General features: G+C 41.3%; 1 protein-coding gene across 1 annotated transcript in view; it reads right to left on the minus strand.

Annotated features, from left to right (window-relative positions):
• Positions 1-27,316, minus strand: part of TTC27 (tetratricopeptide repeat domain 27) — a 194,919-nt gene that overhangs the window by 152,297 nt on the left and 15,306 nt on the right. Inside the window, exons 5-7 of the mRNA XM_004029080.3 lie at positions 20,386-20,488; positions 3,938-4,102; positions 1,650-1,783 (exon numbers count right to left, since the gene is read on the minus strand). Of these exons, the coding sequence (XP_004029129.3) occupies positions 1,650-1,783; positions 3,938-4,102; positions 20,386-20,488 (402 nt within the window). The remainder of the gene's footprint in view (positions 1-1,649; positions 1,784-3,937; positions 4,103-20,385; positions 20,489-27,316) is intronic.

Genomic DNA, 27,316 nt, shown 5'->3' on the forward strand with positions numbered 1-27,316 from the left:
TATCACCAGGAGATAATTTTCTTTTCTTTTTTTTTTTTTCAAAGGGAGTTTTGCTCTTGTTGCCCAGACTGGAGTTCAATGATGCAATTGCACTCATTGCTCATTGTAGCCTCCACCTCCTGGGTTCAAGCAATTCTCCTGCCTCAACCTCCCAAGTAGCTGGGATTACAGGCACACACCACCACAACTGGCTAATTTTGTTTTTTTGTTTATTTTCTTTTTTTTGAGACAGAGTCTTGCTCTGTCACCCAGGCTGGAGTGCAGTGGCATGATCTCGGCTCACTGCAAGCTCCGTGTCCCAGATTTACGCCATTCTCCTGCCTCAGCCTCCTGAGTAGCTGGGACTACAGGCACCTGCCACCACACCCGGTTAATTTTTTTTTTTTTGTATTTTTAATAGAGACGGGGTTTCACCATGTTAGCCAGGATGGTCTCAATCTCCTGACCTTGTGCACCCACCTTGGCCTCCCAAAGTGCTGGGATTACAGGCGTGAGCCACTGCACCTGGCCTAATTTTGTATTTTTAATAGAGACAGGGTTTCACCATTTTGGTCAGACTGGGCTCGAACTCCTGACCTCAAGTGATCCACCCACTTCAGCCTCCCAAAGTGCTGGGATTACAGGCATGAGCCACCATGCCAGGTCAATCACTGGGAGATACTTTTCTATAGAACAACTCCACATTAAAAAACAACAAACACAGCCAGGTGTGGTGGCTCACGCCTGTAATCCCAGCACTTTGGGAGGCCGAGACGGGTGGATCACCTGAAGTTGCGAGTTCGAGACCAGCCTGACCAACATGGAGAAACCCTGTCTCTACCAAAAATACAAAAGTAGCCGGGCATGGTGGTGCATGCCTGTAATCCCAGCTACTCGGGAGGCTGAGGCAGGAGAATTGCTTGAACCCAGGAGGCGGAGGATGCATTGAGCTGAGATTGCGCCACTACACTCCAGCCTGGGCAATAGAGTGAGACTCCATCTCAAAAAAAAAAAAAAAAAAAAAGTAGTTGGGGGTTTCTGGGATCAGAAAACACATGCATAAATACTAAACAGCTTCATGGAAGCAGCTGGAGTGGACTATAATTAGGTAAACTGACCAAGAGTCATAATTCAAACTAAAGAAGAGAATTCACTAGACATGTCAAATAAACATACTAAGGCAACCACCCCCCAATAATGACAGAGAAACAAAAGGCCGATCACAAAACTAGTGAAAAGGAATTCTGATAATGTTTATATATTTAGAAAAAGCCTAAGAGATTCCAAGAGAAGACAAACATAAGGAAACAAATACGATAGCAGATAGAGAAACTGGTCTACACCCAGTCTGCCTTTCGTATTTCTTCAAGAGGGGTAATACATAACTAACTGCATCATTAATTCATAGTTATTGAATCCTAGAAGAAAAACAGTATTTATCTCTATATACAGGTTAGGAAAAAAAAACACCAGTTTTTCCTATATACAGGTTAGGAAAAAAAAAACACCAGTTAAACACCAGTTCTCCCTGACTCAGCAACCTTTAAAAGTCAAAAGAAAGAATAAAATGAAGTCTGTCCCCAACCCATTCAGTGTTTCTATGGTACTCACCTATTGAAATTCTTAGACTCAGGTGTTAATTGAATTTAATAACTTAACGTCCTACTTGCCTTGGTTAAATGTTCCTGAGGAGTGGGTGCTGGAGTGAATTCACAATTTGAAAGGACATCCCCTTCCCTTCTTACATCTAGGATCAGTTGTGCCACATAATTTTCCTGGAACCGTGTTCTTTTTCCCAAAGCACCTGAAAAAACAATAAAATTATATCTACTGACTTACCCATGAGATCTACTGTACAGTCATGAAGAGTAATATTTTCAGAGTGCTTTAGAGTTTACAAGGTATTTTCTCCATTTCACATAAGAAAGTCCTGAGGCCCAGCCTCAGGTTTTAAATGACTTATAAAATTAGAAAGCCAACAAGCTCTGGTACCAGGACTCAAACCCAGGATTTCTGCCACTAGAGTCCACATACTAATTTTTGCATCAAACTACCACCCTTTAAAAAAAAAAAAAAAAGTAACACATTGAGTGTTGTAGGTAGAACTATTATTATCTCTTTTTCACAGATGACAAAAACAAAAGTTCTAAAGAATACAGTCATTTGTTCATGATCACAGGGCTTCTCAGCATCAGAACCAGAGCTTAAAGCCGGATCTTTTGGTTCTAAATCAACAGTTTATTACACTATCTGACTTCATGTAAGACCAAAATTTTTTCATTATGTCTCTGAAATAACTTACTGCAGAATAGCTGTTTTCAAACCACTTTAAGAAAAGCAAAAGTTCCAACATCCACTCTCTGGACAAGGTCAGATTACAAAGATCCTTGATTACAAAGACCAGTCTAGAAAGTCTGGATTTTATCCTGTTACGAGTCTGGCTCTAAGTCATACATTAACCTTTTAAATATGTTATGCTGAAGATAGCCACTGAAATTGTTTGATACAGCTTACTTTTTTATCTTATTTTATTTTATTTTTTATGAGATGGAGTCCTGCTCTGTTGCCAGGCTATAGTGCAGTGGCGCGATCTCAGCTCACTGCAACCTCCGACTCCCTGGTTCAAGCAAATCTCCTGCCTCAGCCTCCAGAGTAGCTAGGATTACAGGCATGCACCACCACACCCAGATAATTTTTGTATTTTTAGTGAGGCGGGTTTTGCCATGTTGGCCAGGATGGTCTCGATCTCCTGACCTCATGATCTGCCTGCCTCAGCCTCCCAAAGTGCTGGGATTACAGGCGTGAGTCACAGCACCTGCCACAGTTTATTTTTTATAGGAAGGCTATAGATGAGTGGAAAAAAAGAATAACCTGATTCTCATATTTGTGAACATCACATTTGTATTTCTAAGTTCTTCAACTCTAACTTAGAAAACAAAATATGAAGAACTAGCTAGTAAATATACCAACAATTAAGTATTATGGCATCAATAGTCCCAAAAAAGCCTCCTAGAATCAAAATATTTAAAAACATAACTTCTGAAACTAACCTCACAAGATACATTACATACATTTTCATATACAGACAACTTACACATGGCCATTGTTCCAACTTATACTTGGCCACTGTTCCAAGTTATAAGCTGGATATTAAACAATTTTGCCCACACACACAATGTAACAAAAGGTAGCTAAGATCCAAGACAAGCCCACAAAATCATATTTATTCATAATATATTGGAAGGATTTTACTGATAGAACTAGCTCTATAAGAAGCACAGAATGTGAGCCAGGCGTGGTGGCTCACACCTGTAATCCCAGCACTTTGGGAGGCCAAGGCCGGCGGATCACTTGAGGTCAGGAATTCAAAACCAGCCTGGCCAACATGGTGAGACCACATCTACTAAAAATACAAAAAAAAAAAAAAAATTAGCCAGGCGTGGTGATGGGCACCCGTAACCCTAGCTACTAGGGAGGCTCAGGCAGGAGAATTGCTTGAACCCAGGAGGCCAAGGTTGCAGTGAGCCAAGATCACGCCACTGCACTCCAGCCTGGGCGACAGAGCGAGACACGGTCTCAAAAAAAAAAAAAAGCAAGATGGAAAGAATAGGTGGGTATTTACAAGAAAGGGCAATGCAGAGAGGCCAAACTTGGTCAGGAAACACCCCTATGGGCCCATCCCCCAAAGGCTCAAAAGTGTGTTTGTGTACTGCCTGGCTGCTATCTAGTACTAACACGGCTAAACAGATCAGTGCAATAAATGGAAAACTCTAGAAATAAGGAAAATATATCATTTCAAATTTGTTATAAACTATAAGTTTGTAAATAAAACCTTTAAACTCTACTTTTGTAAAGCAAATAGGATATAGAAAATCTAATACCAACATACAATACAAACTGCCAATGTATATAGTTTTATCATAAAAATAAAATCAATTATCCACAAAAAATGTCTTACCTGTCAAATCAATTTGTAATTGGCTGATGTCCTTAGCAATATCCAACTGATCTTTTGCTTTTCTGTACTCATAATAATATAAAAACACATATGCACATTCCAGATGGAATTGAATAGCCAAATATCGACCGGAATCATCTACAAACAGATTCTGTAGTTTCATCACTGCAAGACAAAAGATAAAACACTAAAAGTTATGATGAGAAGAAAAATATATTAATGTGCAAAATAGAGTCTATAATACATAAAGTATATAGTACATAGTCTCTGTTGTTAAATAATTTTAAACATAAGACCTGAGGAATACAGTAACACTAATAGTTACCAGCCAGCATTATCTGAGCACTTATATGCTCCAGACATGAGCTAAGGACATTATGTACACTATCTCCTTTATTCCACACAATCCTGGGAGATATGATTCATAACCTTGCTCTTTCTCAGTGGGTTTGTCTTAACAATGCCAAAAAAAAAAAAAAAATAGTGGGGGGACGGGCGCAGTGGCTCACGACTGTAATCCCGGTACTTTGCGAGGCCGAGGTGGGCGGATCACAAGGTCAGGAGTTCGAGACCAGCCTGACCAACATGGTGAAACCCCATCTCTACTAAAGATACAAAAATTAGCCAGGCATAGTGGCATGCGCCTGTAGTCCCAGCTGCTCAGGAGGCTGAGGCAGGAGAATCGCTTGAACCCAGGAGGGAGAGATTGTAGTGAGCTGAGATCACACCACTGCACTCCAGCCTGAGCGACAGAGCAAGAACCCGTCTCCAAATAAATACATACATACATACATACATACATACATACATACATACATACATAGGGGGTGGCTGTCAAGATGGCCAATAGGAACAGCTCCCGTCTCCAGCTCCCAGCAAAATCAAGGCAGAAGGCAGGTGATTTCTGCATTTCCAACTGAGGTACCAGGCTCATCTCACTGGGACTGGTTAGACAGTGGGTGCAGCCCATGGAGGGCGGGCCAAAGCAGGGTGAGGCGATCACCCGGGAAGCACAAGGGGTCGTGGAACTCTCTCTCCTAGCCAAGGGAAGTCCTGAGGGACTGTGCCATGAGAAATGGTGCATTCTGACCCAGATACTAAGCTTTTCCTGTCTTCTCAACCTGCAGGCCAGGAGATTCCCTCGGGTGCCTACACCACCAGGGCCCTGGGTTTCAAGCACAAAACTGGGCAGCCGTTTGGGCAGACACAAAGCTAGCTGCAGAAGTTTTTTCATACCCCAATGGCTCCTGGAATGCCAGCAAGATAGAACCATTCACTCCCCTGGAAAGGGGCCTGAAGCCAGGGAACCAAGTGGTCTAGCTCAGCTGATCCCACCCCCATGAAGCCCAGCAAGCTATGATCCACTGGCTTGAAATTCTCACTGCCAGCACAGCAGTCTGGTCAACCTGGGACACTCGAGCTTGGTGGGGACAGGGGCATCCACCATTAGTGAGGCTTCAGTAGGTGGTTTTCCCCACACAGTATAAACAAAGAATCTCTGGGACACAGCTAAAGCAGTGTTCAGAGAGAAATTTATAACACTAAATGCTCATAGGAGAAAGCAGGAAAGGTCTAAAATCGACACCCTAACATCACAATTGAAAGAACTAGAGAAGCAAGAGCAAACAAATTCAAAGGCTAGCAGAAGGCAAGAAATATCTAAAATCACAGCAGAACTGAAGGAGATAGAGACACAAAAAACCCTTCCAAAAAAAAATAAACAAATGAATCCAAGAGCTGGTTTTTTGAAAAGGTTAACAAAGTAGATAGACCGCTAGCCAGACTAATAAACAAGAAAAAAGAGAAGAATCAAATAGGTGCACTAAAAAATGATAAAGGGGATATCACCACTGATCCCACAGAAATACAAACTACCATCAGAGAATACTATAAAAACCTCTACGCAAATAAACTAGAAAATCTAGAAGAAATGGATACATTCCTGGACGCATACACCCTCCCAAGACTAAACCAGGAAGAAGTCAAATCCCTGAATAGACCAATAGCAAGTTCTGAAATTGAGGCAGTAATTTATAGCCTACCAACCAAAAAAAGCCCAGGACCAGACAGATTCACAGCCGAATTCTACCAGAGGTACAAAGAGGAGCTGGTACCATTCCTTCTGAAACGATTCCAATCAACAGAAAAAGAGGGACTCCTCCCTAACTCATTTTATGAGGCCAGCATCATCCTGATACCAAAACCTGGCAGAGACACAACAAAAAAAAAGAAAATTTCAGGCCAATATCCCTGATGAACATTGATGCAAAAATCCTCAATAAAATACTGGCAAACTGAATCCAGCAGCACATCAAAAAGCTTATCCACCACAATGAAGTTGGCTTCATCCCCGGGATGCAAGGCTGGTTTAACATATGCAAATTAATAAACATAATCCATCACATAAACAGAACCGTGACAAAAACCACAAGATTATCTCAATAGATGCAGAAAAGGCCTTCAATAAACTTAAACAGCCCTTCATGCTAAAAACTCTCAATAAACTAGGTATTGATGGAACGGATCTCAAAATAATAAGAGATATTTATGACAAACCCACAGCCAATATCATACTGAATGGGCAAAAGCTGGAAGCATTTCCTTTGAACACTGGCACAAGACAAGGATGCCCTCCCTCACTACTCCTATTCAACATAGTGTTGGAAGTACTGGCCAGGGCAATCAGTCAAGAGAAAGAAATAAAGGGTATTCAAATAGGAAGAGAGGAAGTCAAATTGTCTCTGTTTGCACATGACATTATCGTATATTTAGAAAACCCCATCGTCTCAGCCCAAAATCTGCTTAAGCTGATAAGCAACTTCAGCAAAGTCTCAGGATACAAAATCAATCTACAAAAATCACATATTCCTATACAACAATAACAGACAAATGGAGAGCCAAATCATGAGTGAACTCCCATTCAAAATTGCTACAAAGAGAATAAAATACCTAGGAACACAACCTACAAGGGATGTAAAGGACCTCTTCAAGGAGAACTCCAAACCACTGCTCAAGGAAATAAGAGAGGGCACAAACAAATGGAAAAACATTCCATGCTCATGGATAGGAAGAATCAATATGGTGAAAATGGCCATATTGCCCAAAGTAATTTATAGATTCAATGCTATCCCCATCAAGCTACCATTGACTTTCTTCACAGAATTAGACAAAAACTACTTTAAACTTCATATGGAACCAAAAAGAGCCCGTATAGCCAAGACAATCCTAAGCAAAAAGAACAAAGCTGGAGGCATCACACTACCTGACTTCAAACTATACTGCAAGGCTACAGTAACCAAAACAGCATTGTACTGGTATCAAAACAGATATATAGACCAACGAAACAGAGTAGAGGCCTCAGAAATAACGCCAAACATCTACAATCATTTGATCTTTGACAAACATGACAAAAACAAGCAACAGGGAAAGGATTCCCTATTTAATAAATGGTGTTGGGAAAACTGGCTAGCCATATGCAGAAAACTGAAACTGGACCCCTTCCTTACATCTTATACAAAAATTAACTCAAGATGGATTAAAGACTTAAACGTAAGACCTAAAACCATAAAAATCCTAGAAGAAAACCTAGGCAATACCATTCAGGACATAGGCATGGGCAAAGACTTCATGTCTAAAACACCAAAAGCAATGGCAACGAAAGCCAAAATTGACAAATGAGATCTAATTAAACTAAAGAGCTTCTGTATAGCAAAAGAAACTATCATCAGAGTGAACAGGCAACCTACAGAATGGGAGAAAAGTTTTGCAATCTACCCATCTAACAAAGGGCTAATATCCAGAATCTACAAAGAACTTAAACAAATTTACAAGAAAAACACAACTCCATCAAAAAGTGTCCCCTAGTCCCCCACCCCCCATGATGTTCCCCTCCCTGTGTCCATGTGTTCTCATTGTTCAACTCCCACTTATGAGTGAGAACATGCAGTGTTCGGTTTTCTGTTCCCGTGTTAGTTTGCTGAGAATGATGGTTTCCAGCTTCATTCATGTCCCTGCAAAGGACATGAACTCATCCTTTTTTATAGCCGCATGGTATTCCATGGTGTATATGTGCCACATTTTCTTTATCCAGTCTATCATTGATGGGCATTTGGGTTGAAAGATATGAGCAGACATTTCTCAACAAAAGACATTTATGAAGCCAATAAACATATGAAAAAAAGCTCATCATCACTGGTCATTAGAGAAATGCAAATCCAAATCACAATGAGATACCATCTCATGCCAGTTAGAATGGTGATCATTAAAAAGTCAGGAAACAACAGATGCTGGAGAAGATGTGGAGAAGTAGGAACACTTTTACTCTGTCGGTGGGAATGTAAATTAGTTCAACCATTGTGGAACACAGTGTGGCGATTCTTCAAGGATCTAGAACCAGAATTACCATTTGACCCAGCAATCCCATTACTGGGTATACACCCAAAGGATTATAAATCATTCTGCTATAAAAACACATGCACACATATGTTTACTGCAGCACTGTTCACAATAGCAAAGACTTGGAGTCAACCCAAATGCCCATCAATGATAGACTGGATAAAGAAAATGTGGCACATATACACCATGGAATACCATGCGGCTATAAAAAAGGATGAGTTCATGTCCTTTGCAGGGACATGGATGAAGCTGAAAACCATCATTCTCAGCAAACTAACACGGGAACAGAAAATCAAACACCGCATGTTGTCACTCATAAGTAGGAGCTGAACAATGAGAACACATGGACACAGGGAGGAGAACATCATGTGAGGTGGGGGACTAGGATAGCATTAGGAGATATACCTAATGTAGATGATAGGTTGATGGATGCAGCAAACCACCATGGCACGTGCATACCTACTTAACAAACCTGCACGTTCTGCACATGTATCCCAGCACTTAAAGTATAATAAAATAAAAATTAAAAACATAGCAACATAAGGTGTTGATACAAAGTACCATGAATCTGCAACAGTTAAACATATTTTTATGGCGTGAAAATGTACACATCAAAGAAACTGGTTAGAACCAAATATTAAATTGGTAAGATAAAGAAAAAATAGAGTTGTACTTCAATGAGATCCTTTAAAAAAAAAGAGGTAACACCGAAAATCTGATGAAGACGATATCAGTTTACAAGTTTTCTTCAGAGAGAACGTAGAATTTCTCCCTTAAAAGAAAAGGAGGGGCTGGGCATTGTGGCTCACGCTATAATCCAAGTGCTTAGGAAGACCTAGGTGGAAAGATTGCTTGAAGCCAGGAGTTCAAGACAAGCCTGAGCAACATAGAGTGGACTCATCTCAACAAAAAAATAAAAATATTAGTCAGGCATGGTGGAGCATGCCTGTAATTCCAGGTACTCAGGAGGCTGAGACGGGAGGATCATTTGAACCCAAAAGTTCAAGGCTGCAGTGAGTTATGATCATGCCACTGCACTCCAGTCTAGGTGACAGACTGAGACCCTGTCTCTAAAAATAAAAGAAAAGGGGAAACAGATATACATCCATATATCTAATACAATATGAACATCAAATAAGGAATAAGTGAATATTGGCTTGGCAGTCAGATTCTAATTTATTTCACTAAATATCTAAGATGAAAAGAATGGAGGATAATAACCTAGTAAAACAGCATCTGAAATAAAATGACTGTCAAAATTAACTACATATAAAGACAGGCTAGTTGACATACAAGTAACAAGTAACAAGGGTGTCTAACAGGCACCCTTATCCAATTGATCCCCCAAACAGAATTCCCTTCTATAATATCACTGACAAACTATCTCTCACAAATGTTTCCAATATGTGTTAGCCAGCATTTCACAAAACAGCCTACCAGAATGAATACATAATGAATGAATGGAACACAAAGGCTGATGACAGTTTTCCCATCATTCAAGCTAAAAGAGAAGTTATTTTTACGAATATCTAACTCTGCCTAGGAATGGATATTTTACATGTTGCGTTATTTAATTCTCACAATGATGTATTGGAGGCTGACATTATCTCCACTTAATTCATTATAAAATTGAGCTCAGGCTAGGCACAGAGCCTCATACCTATAATTCCAGCACTTGGGGAGGCTGAGGTGAGATGATCACTTGAAGCCAGGAATTCAAGACCAGACTGGGCAACATAGCAAGACCACATCTCCACAATAAATTAGCCAAGCATGGTAATACGCTCCTGTAGTCCCAGATACTGAAGAGGATGAAGTGGGAGGATCTCTTGAGCACAGGAGGTTGAGGTTGCAGTGAGATATTATTACACCACTGCACTCCAGCCTAAGCAACAGAGCAGTCTCTAAAAAAAAAATTTAAATAGGGCCGGGTGCAGGGGCTCATGTCTATAATCCCAGCACTTTGGGAGGCCGAGGTGGTGGATCACCTGAGGTCAGGAGATCGAGACCAGTCTGGCCAACATGGTGAAACCCTGTCTCTACCAAAAATACAAAATTAGCTGGGCATGCTGGCACGCGCCTGTAATGCCAGCCTCTTGGGAGGCTGAGGCTGGAGAATCACTTGAACCCCGAAGGTGGAGGCTGCAGTGAGCTGAGATAGTGCCATTGCACTCCAGCCTGAGCAAAAAAAGAGTGAAACTCCATCTCAAAAAAAAATTTTTTTTTAATTTAAATTTTAAAAAGAAAAGAAAATTGAGCTCAGCTTACTGACTGGTCACCTCATTAAGTGGCAATGCCAGGATGTGAATCCAAGCTTGTAGGGGAAAGGGGTATGAAAAAGTTTTTAGGGGAAGGATAAAGGTGCAGAGCTGATGCTACAAAAGCCCAATCTACTGTATCACCTATAATCTGGCAGAAACACCTACAGCTAAGAAACAGATACCCCTTTGTCTTTACGTGAACTGAAATTTAAATGGGTCTGAAAAAGAAAGTGTTTCGGTGAAACTCCATCTCTACTAAAAATACAAAAATTAGCCAGGTATGGTGGTGGGCGCCTGTAGTCCTAGCTGCTTGGGAGGCTGAGGCAGGAGAATGGCGTGAACCCAGGAGGCGGAGCTTGCAGTGAGCCAAGATCGTGCCACTGCACTCCAGCCTGGGCGACAGAGAGAGACTCCGCCTCAAAAAAAAAAAAAAAAAAAAACACGAAAGACAGTGTTTTTCTACAGTCCATTTAAGAGATTCTCTGGACTCAAAGAGAGTAAGTCAAGATGTACATGTCTCACCTCAGAAGGCACATAGGCATCCTAACGTGAACTTCACTGTGAAAACCCCCGAGTAGATTTCATCCATGCAAACCAAATCCAGGAAAAGCTGGATCTAATAATACTTAACGCTCTTGATGACGGCTTCTTCTTTTTTTTTTTTAAATGTTCTTCTCCTTTTGTCTGCCCATTATTCCTGAGTGTCTAGTCATTACTCTCAGAAATATAATAACCTTCTACGACCTTAGTACAATTCACAAGTGACACAATTTTGCTTGGCTGCCAATGACAGTAATCTTCCCAAAATGTTCTGGATGCAAAAATCAAGGGACATAAGGGTTGGCCAAGGTTCTTAAAAATCTTCTCTCAAGTATCACAGAAAGGACATTTACTGCATTTAATAAGGCTTACTAAGTTGTGATAGTTCAGGTAGGTCTACTATCAAATTTAAACTGTATAAGAATACATAAGTAAGTCACACAAATGCCCAAAGTTGGTTGTATGTATCTATCTTCCCTCCTATCTACCTACCAACTTTTCTGCCCACCTATCTACACATATGTATATATGTATGTACTATCAGTATAATTGGCTTTATTCTTGTACTTCTGTGCTTTCTCTGCATTATCTTATATGTTCAGAGATCAAATGTTGGATAAATAAAGTAGGGGAGCTCGGGCACGGTGGCTCATGCTTGTAATCTTAGCACTCTGGGAGGCTGAGGCGGGCGGGTCACCTGAGCTCAGGAGTTCGAGGCCAGCCTGGCCAACAGGGTGAAACCTCATTTCTACTAAAAATACAAAAATTAGCCGGGCATGGTGGTGTGCGCCTTGTAGTCTCAGCCACTCAGGAGGCTGAGGTGGGAGAATTACTTGAGCCTGGGAGGTGGAGGTTGCAGTGAGCCAAGATCACACCACTGCACTCCAGCATAAAGAAAAACAAGCATAAAGAAAAACAAATAAGGTCTCCAGGTAATTCCTGCATAGAGATACAGATTCAGAAATAATAGTAGTATGAAAGATGACGGCTTGAAATATATCTGAACCTAGGCCAGGCACAGAGGCTCACACCTGTAATCCCAGAACTTTGGGAGGCTGAGGTGGGCAGATCACTTGATGTCAGGATTTCGAAACCGGCCCGGCCAACATCGTGAAACTCCATCTCTACTAAAAATATAAAAAAATTAGCTGTGCGTGGTGGCGGGCGCCTATAGTCCCAGCTACTCAGGAGGCTGAGGCAGGAGAATCACTTGAACCCGGGAGGCAGAGGTTGCAGTGAGCCAAGATTGCGCCACTGCACTCCAGCCTGGGTGACAGAGCGAGACTCCATCTCAAGAAAAAAAAAAAGAAAGAAAGAAAGAAAGAAAGAAAGAAAGAAAGAAAGAAAGAAAGAAAGAAAGAAAGAAAGAAAGAAAGAGAAAGAAAGAAAGAAAGAAAGAAAGAAAGAAAGAAAGAAAGAAAGGAAAGAAAGGAAGAAAGAAAGAAAGAAAGAGAAAGAAAGAAAGAAAGAAGGAAAGAAAGAAAAACGAAATATATCTGAACCTGCAAAATAAGGAAAAGTTACAGCTGATAACTCTGGATTAGAATATAAGTAGGTGCTGGGCAAAGTGGCTCATGCCTGTAATGCCAGCACTTTGTGAGGCCAAGGCAAGCAGATCACTTGAGGTCAGGAGTTTGAGACCAGCCTGGCCAACATGGTGAAACCCCATCTCTACTAAAAATACAAAAATTAGCTGGGCTTGGTGGCAGATGCCTGTAATCCCAGCTACTTGGGAGGCTGAGTCAGGAGAATCACTTGAACCTGGGAGGTGGAGGTTGCAGTGAGCCAAGATCCCGCCACTACACTCCAGCCTGGGCAACAGAGCAAGACTCTGTCTCAAAAACAAAAAAGTTTGTGAGTGTTTCAAATTTTCATTGTTCCAAGAGTTTTCTTGATAAGCCATGAAAACCAGGGAGGCATATGGCCTATCTTGTCTAAATAGGAAAGTGCTTGCCAACTCCAATTCATTTCCTCTAAAAAAATCCTCTTCCTGCTGACCTCTATACTTTGCAAGCTTCATTTCCTATTGCGGACCCCTCTAATTTTTCCATCTTTCTCCTGCCTCTCTCCCTTCCCAACTATCTCCTTCTCTTCCATCGTATAACCTTTCATCACTATCGATTGAGTTATTAGCAATTCTTAGAATTATGCTAGATTAGGCCGGGCGCGGTGGCTCACATCTGTAATCCCAGCACTTTGGGAGGCCGAGGTGGGCAGACCACGAGGTCAGGAGATCGAGACCATCCTGGCTAACACGGTGAAACCCCGTCTCTACTGAAAATACAAAAAATTAGCCGGGCACGGTGGTGGGCACCTGTAGTCCCAGCTACTCAGGAGGTTGAGGCAGGAGAATGGCATGAACCCGGGAGGCAGAGCTGGCAGTGAGCTGAGATCGTGCCACTGTACTCCAGCCTGGGCAACAGAGCAAGATTCCGTCTCAAAAAAAAAAAAAAAAAAAAAAAAAAAAGAATTGTGCTAGATCTTACTGCAAGGTTTAAGTCCTATTCTTCCCTAAAATGGGGTGGGGTAGGAAGAGCTAGGTAGCTAAGAAGAGAAGACACACAATCATTATTGAATGATTCAATATGCAGTTAGTTTGATTCTAAATTGTGTGCCATTGACCAAAAGTAGCAGAGGGGGAAACCCATAAAGACTGGATAATTGAACAAACCTTATCAGAAGGGTGGGGCCTTAAAAGATGGGTAGAATTTGGCTACAACCTCACACATCAAGTTTGTAAGGTTTACCAAGGAGGGGTACATGTGTGTCTCATCCACTGGTATAGGCCCAGCACCTATCACAGCTCAAATAATATCCTCGGAGTGAGCAAATATTCTAAAAACCCTTTCGTGGTGATCACCAAGGAGATGAAAATCCAGCATCCTCGTGATCTAGCTCCTTCCCACCTGTAAACCTCATCAGCTGAGACACACACCCTTCACACTCTGCTCCAGGCATTCCAAACTACTGGAATTCCCAAATTCACAAAGATGTTCCAAGTCTCTGTGCCTCTCTTGCACATAGTACATGTCCTTTCCAAGTTCTCTACCTAAAAAATTCCCACCATTCTTTAAGATTCAGTGCAAGTATCAGCCACTCCGTGAAGGTTTCTCTGACCTAACGGTTCAGAACAACCACATTCTCTCCCTCATTCCTTACTCTGCATTACCTGTTTGTCCTATCTGTATTTTAGTCCTTATCTCACTAAGTTCACTGATATCCTGAGCACCTAGCGCAGTGTCTGGAACACAGCAAGCACTCAAGAGTTCATTAAATTAAATATCAAATTCAGCAGGAGACAGAAGGCCAAAGATAAAACTGGGACTAATTAAAAATTTCCTCATTAAAAAAAAAGACATTATGAAATTGGCATTTAGAAAACTCAAGCCAGTACTCAATAGCAGTGTTGTTCAATGCAACTTTCCCTGATGTTGTTGAGCAGTCTACAGCTGCTTGTCCAGATGGTAGCCGTTAGCTATATGTGGCTTCTGAGCACCTGAAATGTGGCTAGTGAAACTGAGGAACTGAATTTGCAATTTCATCTATTTTACTTTATTTGAATTTAAGTAGCCATACATGGCTAGTGGCTACCATATTGAATAGTACAGCTCTAGTTAGCAGAAATACTGCATGAAAGTGACAGAATATAAGATTTTGTAATTAATTTTAAAAGTACTGGGTGACAGAGCGAGACTCTGTCTCTCAAAAAAAAAAGTACTTTGTAGCAATTATTAATCCTAACAATGAAATGAGCTCCTTCTCAAAGTAATCTCTGAAACTGTCCAACAAAAAAGGGGATAATTTTTTAGACGCAAACTTCCAAGAGTCCACCATTAGTATGAGTGAGAAGCTGGACTATAAAACGTCACATTATTTTATACGTGGAAAGAATTCAAAGAATATTTTACAAGGAAGTGAACCCTGGTTTGGAAGTCAAGTGAACTGCTTGAGATCACACAGGGAATCAGGAACTAAAAGCTAGATTTTAAAATGCTATGTCAGGCTGGGCATGGTGGCTTATGCCTTTAATTCCGCACTTTGGGAGGCCGAGGTGAGAAGATCCCTTGATGCCAGGAGTTCAAGACCAGCCTAAGCAATATAATGAGACTTCTGAATTTTAAATTTCTCTACAGAAAAATTTAAAAATTAGCCAGGCGGGCCAGGCACAGTGGCTCACTCCTGTAATACCAGCACTTTGGGAGGCCAAGGCAAGCAGATCATGAGATCAGGACTTCAAGACCAGCTTGGCCAACATGGTAAAACCTCATCTCTACTAAAAATACAAAAAAAAAATTGGCCAGACATGGTGGCGGGCACCCGTAGTCCCAGCTGCTTGAGAGGCTGAGGTAGGAGAATCACCTGAACGCAGGAGGCAGAGGTTGAGTTGAGCCGAGGTCACGCCATTGCACTCCAGCCTCGGTGACAGAGTGAAACCCTGTCTCAAAAAAAAAAGGCCAGATGCAGTGGCTCATGCCTGTAATCCAAGCACTTTGGAGGGCTGAGGAGGATGGATCATTTGAGGTCAGGAGTTGGAGACCAGCCTAGCCAACATGGTGAAACCCCATCTCTACTAAAAATATAAAAATTAGCCAGGCATGGTGGTGGGCACCTGTAATCTCAGCTACTTGGGAGGCTGAGGAAGGAGAATCTCATGAACCCGGGAGGCAGAGGTTGCAGTGAGCCGAGATCACGCCATTGCACTCCAGCCTGGGCAACAGAGCGAGACTCCATCTCAAAAAAAAAAAAAAAATTAGCCATGTATGGTGGCACGCGCCTATACTCCCACCCATTCAGAAGGCTAAGGTAGGAGGATCACTTGAGCCCAGGATTTCAAAGTTGCAGTGAGTCTAGATCGCATCACTGCACTCCAGCACGGATGACAGAGCAAGACCCTGCCTCAGAAAAATAATAACAACATGAAATGCTATAACCTGTTAATCATCTTAATTGTGATGATTTCACAGGTGTATGCATATACAAAATGTCACAAATTGTACACCTTAAATATGAGATCTTATTATAGGTTAATTAAACTTGGAAAAAAAGCTGTTTTTTAAAAGGCACACTATATCCACTACTATACCATCTTCGGCTCTACCTCATAGTTGTTAGGAATAAGCTAGTTAATATAATTAAAGACTTCAAAGACTGCTTGATGTGGTGTATACACTATAGAAATGTTAGCTGCATTATCATTAGTTACTAGAATTCTGCCTTACTGACCAGCTTGGAAAAAGCAAGGGAAAGTGTCAGCAGGACTTGGAGTCAGAAACTCCACATCATTGTGCTGGTTCTTGGGCAACTTCTGCAAGTCTCAATTCTTCGTAAAATGATTTAGCTAGACAAGATTATCTCTAAAGGGCCTTTCCAAACTAAAGATTTCAGATTAGGATAAAAGCTGTAGATATGGAAAAGACAGATCAGTATGGGACGCTTGGGGAAGAACTGGTAAGATTTAAGAACTGGCTAGAAATGCAGAATGGTGGAAAGCAATGAGTCAACAATGGAAGCAAAGTTTTGAGCTTTGAAGATAGATAACTCAAGGTTTACATTCAAAAAGGAGTGTGTTGACCCAATAGGCATATATTATTATTTTAATAAATCATGAGGTTCTCCCTGGAAATGAATATTTGTGACCTTCTGGATCAAAATGTCACCCACACTTAAAATGTATGCTAAAACCAAAATCTCTTCTCATGAGATTATTTAAATGCTATGTTAAAATGAAATCCTTAATGGACAATTATAATTACAGAAAATGACATTTAGTACATTCAATAACATTTATTCCAAAGTATCAAATTTATGAAAAGAAATCAACGTACGCACGTATGCATCAGTCACCAAAAGACTGTTTTTTTTTGGGGTTTTTTTTTTTTTGAGATGGAGTCTCACTCTGTCATCCAGGCTGGAGTGCAGTGGTGTAATCTCGGCTCACTGCAACCTCTACCTCCCAGGTTCAAGAGATTCTCCTACCTCAGCCTCCTGAGTAGCTGGGATTACAGGCACACACCACAATGTCCGGCTAATTTTTATGTTTTTAGTAGAGACGGGGTCTCACCATGTTGGCCAGGCTGGTCTTGAACGCTAGACCTCAGGTGATCCACTGCGTCAGCCTCCCAAAGTGCTGGGATTACAGGCGTGAGCCACCGTGGAGACTGTTTTTTTGAACACTCTTTCAATGTGGAAACAACCTAATCCCAGAGTCACAGAGCTGCCTGAAATGTCACAGCAGGACTTGATGACAAAGTATTTTAACCCAGTTTCTCTTAGCAACTTCATGAGGTCGTCTTCAAACAGCTAAAGTGCAATATTACATCTCATGCACTATACATAACATGTTTTCAGCACTGGATGCCATGATCAATTGTTGTATGCCCTGAATAGTCTTTAGAGAATCATGCTTTCATTTAGTGTGACATCCAAAAGAATGCTTTAGATTGTACTGAGGAATAGATTCTGACCTACTCCTATTATAGATGTAATCAGCCCAGCAAAGTTATGCTGACATTTTGATAGACTCCATTCCACTGTATTATACTGGTGTAACATGTCTGGACAAAAACCTAAATATCACAGTTGTTCATAAAATCCTTTGCCTATGTTTCATAGAACGAAAAAAAAAATCCTGCCAACTTTCTGATGATCCTTCAAGGGCAACATTTCAAATATAATACCCTTCTCTGGACACTGAATCGTATTTCAGTTATTAAGTGACTGTTTGGTCAACATTTGGATCAAATCCCAGAACAAAACATTTTAAAAATGAAATCGTTCATGAAAAGTTATAATTCAGCACTATCTACGAATCTATTTAGACCTAGCCAAAATGGACCATTTTATGACTAGATAAACTGAAAAGTGCCGTTGATTAGCCTAGAACAGCAACATAAAAAATTCTTAGTTGCAAGGCAATGCAAATGACATGCTGAAATATAATAGAGAAAAGAACTGAGACCTCTTTGGGAATGAGTCACTTAGAGTCATATTTTCCACCTATCTTAGTTTCTGGTTTGGAACTTAATTTTAACTCATAAAATAGAATCCTCTCCAAAATATACCATATGGTTCCTACCTTTTATTTTATTTTATTTTTATTTATTTATTTATATATTTTTTTGAGATGGAGTCTTGCCCTGTCGCCCAGGCCAGAGTGCAATGACGCGATCTCAGCTCACTGCAACCTCCGCCTCCTGGGTTCACACCATTCTCCTGCCTCAGCCTCCTGAGTAGCTGAGATTACAGGTGCCCACCACCAATGCCCAGCTAATTTTTGTATTTTAGTACAGACAGGGTTTCACCATGTTGGCCAGACTGGTCTTGAACTCCTGACCTCGTGATCTACCTGCCTCGGCCTCCCAAAGTGCTGGGATTACAGGCGTGAGCCACCGCGCCTGGCCCGGCTCCTACCTTTTAAAAAGATACACAAGCATACAAGGATATTGGTATGAGAGGGTCAGGTTCCAGAACCAATCCCCCTTGGATACCAAGGGATGACTTACAATGTTTATGCTCACATCTAACAGGCCCCCTGCTAGACCCCCAGCCTTATGTTACCTAAAAATGTTGAAAGAATATAAACTAAGTCCTGGAACAAACAACATAAATGAATCAATTATTATACTGATTGAATAATACTTTCATTATTATCTCTATTTGAATTATGTATAGATGGTCATTTTATCTAAGATTAAAATATGTTTATGTATTTCTGTCCTAGAATAAAATAAAAACTGAGAAATTAGTTTCAACCACTCACCTGGCTTAGGAATATTTATGACTAAACAAGCTATAGTCCTCTCCACTGTATTCTGGCCTAGCTTGTTACTGTAAAAACTCTTGAAGGACGCCGGGCGCAGTGGCTCGAGCCTGTAATCCCAACACTCTGGGAGGCCAAGGCGGGTTGATACCTGAGGTCAGGAGTTCGAGACAAGCCTGACCAACATGGAGAAACCCGATCTCTACTAAAAATACAAAATTAGCCAGGTGTGGTGGCACATGCCTGTAATCCCAGCTACTCAGGAGGCTGAGGCAGGAGAATTGTTTGAACCCAGGAGGCGGAGGTTGCAGTGAGCCGAGATTGCGCCATTGCACTCCAGCCTGGATGACAGAGTGAAACTCTGCCTCAAAAATAACTCTTGAAGGAAACAGACCCCCAAAAGGTACAAGAGCCCCTTATATTATACATGCACACACATGAGAATTATGTTATACCTTCATGAATGTGCTACCTCCATCAAGTACAGATCACTTTTCTCCACATAGAATGATGCTAACTACCACTCCTCATGTCCCTTGGACACACAGATAACATATTCATTCCATACTCTTGGATCTGAAAGGAGTCTGGGCTTTGGAACCAGACACAGCCAAAATCAAATCCCGTCTCTGTAACTCAAAAATTCATGGTCAAGTCCAAGTTCATTTACGTTCACATATTCCTTCACCACAAGAGAATCTGTTTTTGTTTTTGTTTTGTGTGGCAACTTTTGCCAAAAAAAAATCCCCAAAACCAGGAAGACTGGAACCAAGTATTAAGGCACCTAAGATTCTCCTCTTTTCCAAAGTCTTTCCCTAGGATACAGGAGGAATATCTGCAACAAAGGCAGCAGGAGGCACTTACATGGATGTTTGGCTTATAATTATTTGGCAAATTTTTCATTTAGGTTTTAGGTATTTTTCTGCATGTATATTATATGTTACAAAAAATAATAATAAAATGAAATGCAAAATAGCCTCCCTACCCATTGTTAACTTCAGTGAAACTTATTTTCTATCAACTGTTTTCTTACGCTTTCCTTGATGTACTCAATAGGATATAGGATAATTTCTTATTCTTTGTGTAATTTAACATAATTTACTCCAGCTCAAGTTAGTTAAGGACTTTTTTAAAAAAAAGAACTAAGGACAGTACATCTGTTTCCAATGAGGCTTCTTAAAGAACAGAGAAAATATTAAAATATCTTTAAACAATTTGAGATAAAATCATGATGACCTACATACAGCAAATCACCCTTTCTAAGTAGGTTAAGTAAGTGAAAGTAGTTATCTTTTTTAAACTAAAAAGACTAAAAGGAACTCTATAATCTGACAACATAACAACTTGTGATATTCTACATCAAAAAAAAAAAAGAAACAACTCAAAACGAAAAGGCACTACTACCGGACAAAAAGTAAACTAAAAAGGAGTATCTCAGCCAAGTAATTAGAACTGAGCTACATGCCCATATCAAACAAAAATCTGCTACATACCTTGATCAATACAGTTTTCGGCAAGAGTAAAAAGCAGAGGTGAGCGTTCCTCAAGCAAATGCTGATGAATATTCACACATCTCAAAGTCCACCATGGCAAGCTCTAGGAAAAAAACACCACGTAAGCTGAAATAAAAGGATACTTTAGAAAACTCTTTTTACATTAACTGAGATTTTTAGAATTTTTTTACATTCATAAAATTAAATTTATTCCTCAATAAGATTACCCATCCACTACTCTTTTCAGTAATAATACCAAAACCCACATCTGTGTCTTCCATAAGAATAACACCTCACCTCCATCCTCTCAAACCTGTATTTTTTTCTTAGCCACTTGGACTTCCTTATGCCATTTTGAACTTACCAACTCCTCCTTTAAAATATATGTTGTGGCCGGGCGCGATGGCTCACACCTGTAATCCCAACACTTTGGGAGGCCGAGGCGGGCAGATCACAAGGTCAGAAGTTCAAGACCAGCCTGGCCAACATGGTGAAACCCTGTCTCTACTAAAAATACAAAAATTAGCTGGGTGTGGTGGCAGGCGCCTGTAGTCCCAGCTACTCAGGAGACTTGAGGCAGGAGAATTGCTTAAACCTGGGAGGCAGAGGTTGCACTGAGCCGAGGATGCACCATTGCACTCTAGCCTGGGCAACACAGCGAGACCCTGTCTCAAAAAAAAAAAAAAAAGTTGTATTCATCCTGCTTTGTGGCACTCTATCACCACTTTAATCCGAGTACCAACTCCTTCAGAGGCCCCACAAGAACCCCCTGTGGGGGTGATTTTTCCATCACCTGAACTTCCAGCACATTATCTGTAATTCCCTTGCAAACACATTCCATTGTATTTTATGTATGTCATCTCAGGTTCCAATGTTGTTCACCGTCTACTACCCAACAAGGTAAGAAATCATGTCTTATTCATCTCTATATCCTCCTCAAAGCAATGTATTTTACATAATCTACACAGTAAGAAATACCTTGGATTCAGATGCTCCCCCAATCTGAGAAGACTGCTTCCACACCTGTATGAAACCTCTTCCTTACAGTCTTCTCCTGCTAGTGTGGCACATACTGATCTTTCACTTCTTTGAACTTCTACACTGTTCCTAGAAGTTGGCATCCTATTGGACAGCACCTGTTTTTCAAGTTTATAACTCTACTTGAGCCATACATTTCTGAGGGCAGAAACTGCTTTTTTTTTTTTTTTTTTTTTTGAGGCAAGGTCTCACTCTGTCGCCCAGGCTGGAGTGCAGTGGCATGATCACAGCTCACTGCAGCCTGGACCTCCTCAGGTTCAGGTGATCCTCCCACTTCAGCTTCCTGAGTTGCTAGGACTACTGGCCATGTCACCATGCCCAGCTAATTTTTGTATTTTTTGGTAGAGATGGGGTTTTGCCATGTTGCTCAGGTTGGTCTCCAACTCCTGGGCTCAAGTGATCCACCCGCCTTGGCCTCCCAAAGTGCTGGGATTACAGATGTGAGGCACTGCACCCAGTAGGAAACTGGATTTTAGACACTGTCTTGACTAATGCACAAGCTGAGCATATAGTAGCTTTTTCTTTTATTCACTGATGCTTTTTCTTACTTGATCAACATATATTTACTTAAAAAAAAAATAAAAACAAGAAACAACAAGCGAATATAAAAGTATGGCCAGGTATGGTACCTCACACCTATAATCCCAGCTACTCAGGAGGCTGAAATGAGAAGATCACTCGAGGCTAGGAGTTTGAGACCAGGTGGGCAACACTGCAAGACTAAGTCTCTTTAAAAAAAAAAACAAAAAAAAAAAAAACGGAGGGGCCGGGTGCAGTGGTTCACACCTGTAGTCCTAGCACTATGGGAGGCCGACGTGGGGCAGATCACCTGAGGTCAGGAGTTCAAGAGCAGCCTGGCTAACATGATGAAACCCCGTTCCTACTAAAAATACAAAAAATTAGCCAGGTGTGGTGGCACGCACCTGTAATCCCAGCTACTCGGGAGGCTGAAGCAGGAGAATCACTTGAACCCGGGAGGCGGAGGTTGCAGTGAGCCAAGATTGCACCACTGCACTCCAGCTTGGGCAACAAGAGTGAAACTCCGTCTCAAAAAAAAGAAGTATATATGGTGAAGAGTGAAAATCTCTCTTCCACAACCCCAGTATCATCCTCCTCCAGCGGAAAAAATCAGTGACAAAGGTTTACATTCCTCCAGAGCTTCCTCTATGTATGTGCATGTGTGTATATGTACATGTGTACAAGTTATGATAAGTAATTTTGATAAGCTCATTATAAATTATTTGTAACTATATTACTTTACATTATATTACATGAAAGTCTAAGAATTAGTTTTCCTTTCAGTTACCTGCAAATATGAGATGACAATTACCAAAAAGCTTTTTTTTGAGATGGGGTCTCAGTACACTGTCCAGGTTGGAGTGCAGTGGCTATTTACAGGAGTCATCATAGCACACTGCAGCTTTGAACTCCTGGACTCAAGCCATCCTCCTGCCTCAGACTTCCAAGTACCTGGGACGACAGGTATATGCCACAGCACCTGGCTCCAAAGAACTTTTTTGCTTGAACTTAATTTCTTCATTTGACTAAGAGGTTCCCTTCTAAACTGCTACACACCATAGCCTGGTTCGCTTCTAAAGTGTTATACACCACAGCTACTACAACCGTGATGCAACCACAAATGAATTTTGACTCCATGACAAAATCCTTTCAAATTAATACTGTTTCCTCAGTCCATGTAAGGAAATATAAAATTATCTAATAGCAAAGAAATTTCAGACAGTTTTTAACTGAATTCCCTGAGGTGATGCCTCATTTTCATTCTTTTCCTATCACTATAGCACGAAGTCAGTTTACATCTCAATTATCTGTCCCTTATCTGCTGTCAGCAATAAGTGAGTCAGGTCTGGCAGCTTATTCTTTTACTTTTCTAGACATGGGAATTTAGATACATCCAGTCAAAAAGATTTCACTTTTAAGAAAACACATAATACAAGGCCAGGCACAGTGGCTCACACTTGCAATCCCAGCACTTTGGGTAGCAGGAAGCTCACTTGAGGCCATAAATTCAAGACCAGTCTGGGCAACACAGAGAGACCCCATTTCTACAAAAAATTTTTTTTAGGTAGCTGAGCGTGGTGGTGCATATCTATAAACCTAGCTACTCAGGAGTTTAAGGTTATAGTCAGCTGTGATCACACCACTGTACTCCAGGTTGGGCAACAGAGAAGAGACTCTGACTCTAAAAAAAAACAACAAAAAACAAACAAAAAAAAACATATAATATGCTGAACTCTCAAAAATCAGATCTATAAATTAACTCTCAAACCAAAAATCTTTATATGGGGGAGGGAAGAATAAAACAAATATAGAGGCCGGGCGCGGTGGCTCATGCCTGTAATCTCAGCACTTTGGGAGGCTGAGGCAGGAGGATCACAAGGTCAGGAGATCAAGACCTTCCTGGCCAACACAATGAAACCCCATCTCTACTAATAATACAAAAAATTAGCCGGGCGTGCTGGCAGAAGCCTGTAGTCCCAGCTACTTGGGAGGCTGAGGCAGGAGAACGGCATGAACCCGGGAGGTGGAGCTTGCAGTGAGCAGAGATCGCGCCACTGCACTCCAGCCTGGGAGACAGAGTGAGAGTCAGTCCCAAAAAAATAAAAAATAAAAATAAAAAAACAAATATAGAAAGCATAGCCTATTTTTCTACTAGTCAGTGTAACAGAACTTTTCAGTTTGTCAAGAATTGCTTAATATAAAAATAGAGGGCTGGCACAGTAGCTCATGCCTGTAATACCAGCACTTTGGGAAGCCAAGGTAGGAAGATCACTTGAAGCCATGAGTTTCAGACAAGCCTGGGCAATGCAGTGAGATCCCATCTCTACAAAAATAAAACTTGAAAAATTGAGCCAGGCATGGTGGCTCACACCTGTAATCCCAGCACTCTGGGAGGCCAAGGCAGGTGGATCACGAGGTCAGGAGATTGAGACCATCTGGGCTAACGTGGTGAAACCCCGTCTCTACTAAAAATACAAAAAATTAGCTGGACGTGGTGGTGGGCACCTGTAGTCCCAGCTACTCGGGAGGCTGAGGCAGGAGAATCACGTGAACCCAGGAGGCAGAGGTTGCAGTGAGCCAAGATTGCGCCACTGCACTCCAGCCTGGGCAACAGAGCGAGACTCCATCTCAAAAAAAAAAATAAAAATTGAAAATTGAGGCCGGGCACTGTGGCTCACACCTGTAATCCCAGCACTTTGGGAGGCTGAGGCAAGCAGATCATTGAGGTCAGGAGTTCGAGACCAGCCTGACCAACATGGTGAAAATCCATCTCTCCTAAAAACACAAAAAAAAATTATCCGGGCATGGTGGTGCATGCCTGTAGTCCCAGCTACTTGGGAGGCTGAGGCAGGAGAATTGCTTGAACCCGGGAGGCGGAGGTTGCACTGAGCTGAGATCACGCCACTGCACTCCAGCCTGGGCGACACAGTAAAACTCTGTCTCAAAAAAATAAAAAAAGAAAGAAAAAATTGGGGGGAGGGGGGAGGGATAGCATTTGGAGATATACCTAATGCTAAATGACGAGTTAATGGGTACAGCACACCAACATGGCACATGTATACATATATAACAAACCTGCACATTGTGCACATGTACCCTAAAACTTAAAGCATAATAATAATAAAATTTAAAAAAAAGAAAGAAAGAAAGAAAAAATTGAGGCATCAATAAAAAAGCGAACTTGAAGTCTTGCTTTAGATAATTTCCAGATTTTATCTCCTGATTATAACACTTATTACAGAATGGTCTGATTGAGAAGTCACAATAGTTTAGAACCTCCCAGACAGCAGGGAGCAGTAGTATACTCACAAGACACCAAATAAATATTTGCCAGTTTATCCCATCTTATAAATGGAAACTGATATTCAGAGAAATTAACTAGCATAAGGTCACATAGCTGTTGATTTCAAAACCAAGACTCATTTTACTCAACCAGTTACATAGTACCAATTCTAGTCTATATACTTCACAGATTAGGGGTTGTGGGAAAATCTGCTTCTTCTATAATTTCACAAAAATAATATCGTCATAAATAACTTGATACATTTCTTGGAGTCAGGTTACTCAAAAATTAATTTAAAAGGTTAAAATTAACTTGGATAAGTATGTAATGTTTCTTTACTATTTTATCTTAATTCATCAAATCAGCCATTTTTAATAACACCATTAAGAAAAAGATATAAGCCAGGTGCCTATAGTCCTAGCTGCTCAGGAGGCTGGAGCAGGAGGATCACTTGAGCCCACAAGTTGAAGGCCATCCTGGACAACATAGCAAGACAACATCTCCAGAAAAAAAAAAAAAAAAAAGCAGAAAGGAAGGAAGAAAAGAAGAAAGGAAGGAAAGAAGGAAAGGAGGGAGGGAGGGAGAGAGGGAAAAAAGAATGATACAGTAAAGACCCACAGGAAAAATCTATAATAGAAAGAATAATGCTTCAATTGAATGGCAAGAGAAGCCAGGCAGGATGGTGTGCTCCTGAAGTTCCAGCTACTCAGGAGGCTGAGGTGGGAGGATCACTTGGGGCCAGGAGTTCAAGATCAGCCTGGGCAACACAGTGAGACCCTGTCTCCCATTTCAAAAAAAAAAGAAAAAGAAAAAGGCAAAATTTCAGCACAAAATGATGTATACATAGTAATATACTACAGGAAAACAGGTTTTTAAGCAGAAGTCAAAAGTTGTTTACATCTGCCAAGAAATTAAGGTAACTTGCCTCTGCAACCCTACAAGAATGACATCTACAACTAGTATTCCACATATTTATTAATTCTCCTAAGTTGTTGACAGTATATATATTATTTTTCAAATGATGCTTAACATACTTTTTTTTTTTTTGGAGACAGAGTCTCACTCTGTCGCCTGGGCTGGAGTGCAGTGCGCGATCTTGGCTCACTGCAGCCTCCACCTTCCATGTTCAAGCAATATTCCTGCCTCAGCCTCTTGAGTAGCTAGAATCACAGGCATGCACCACCATGCCTGGCTAATTTTTTTTTTTTTTTTTTTGAGACAGAGTCTCGCTGTGTTGCTCAGGCTGGTGTGCAGTGGAATGATCTCGATTTACTGCAAACTCCGCCTCCTGGGTTCAAGCAATTCTCCTGCCTCAGCCTTCCAAGTAGCTGAGATTACAGGCACCCGCCATTACACCCGGCTAATTTTTGTATTTTTAATAGAAACGGGGTTTCACCGTGTTGGCCAGTTTGGTCTCAAACTCCTGACCTCAGGTGATCCACCTGCCTCGACCTCCCAAAGTGCTAGGATTACAGGCGTGAACCACCATGCCCAGAGACGCCTGGTTAATTTTTGTATTTTTACTAGCAACAGGGTGTCGCCATGTTGGCCAGACTGGTGTCAAACTCCTGACCTCAGGTGATCCGCCAGCCTCGGCGTCCCAAAGTGCTGGTATTACAGGCGAGAGCCACTGCGTCTGGACAATGCTTAACATTCTTGATGAAGAAAACTTTTGAGCAACTTAAAAACCGTCTCACTCATTCATTAGTGACCATAAGTTCTCACTAGAAAGCAAATAATGCAATTTGGCAGCCTCATGGCTTGGTGATACTTTACCTAGAGTAAAGTAGCTGGGCACAGTGGCTCACGCCTGTAATGCCAGCACTTTGGAAGGCCAAGGTGGGTGGATCACTTGAGGTCAGGAGTTCGAGACCAGTTGGCCAACATAGTAAAACCCCATTTCTACTAAAAGTACAAAAAAATTAGCAAGGCATGGTGGCACGTGCCTGCAATCCAAGCTACTAGGGAGGCTGAGGCAGGAGAATCGCTTGAACCCAGGAGGCAGAGGTTGTAGTGAGCCGAGATCACACCACTGCACTTCAGCCTGGGCAACAGAGTGAGACTCTGTCTCAAAAAATAAATAAGTAAATA

This window comes from Gorilla gorilla, chromosome 12, assembly GCF_029281585.2.
Source record: "Gorilla gorilla gorilla isolate KB3781 chromosome 12, NHGRI_mGorGor1-v2.1_pri, whole genome shotgun sequence".
Lineage (NCBI taxonomy): Eukaryota > Metazoa > Chordata > Mammalia > Primates > Hominidae > Gorilla > Gorilla gorilla.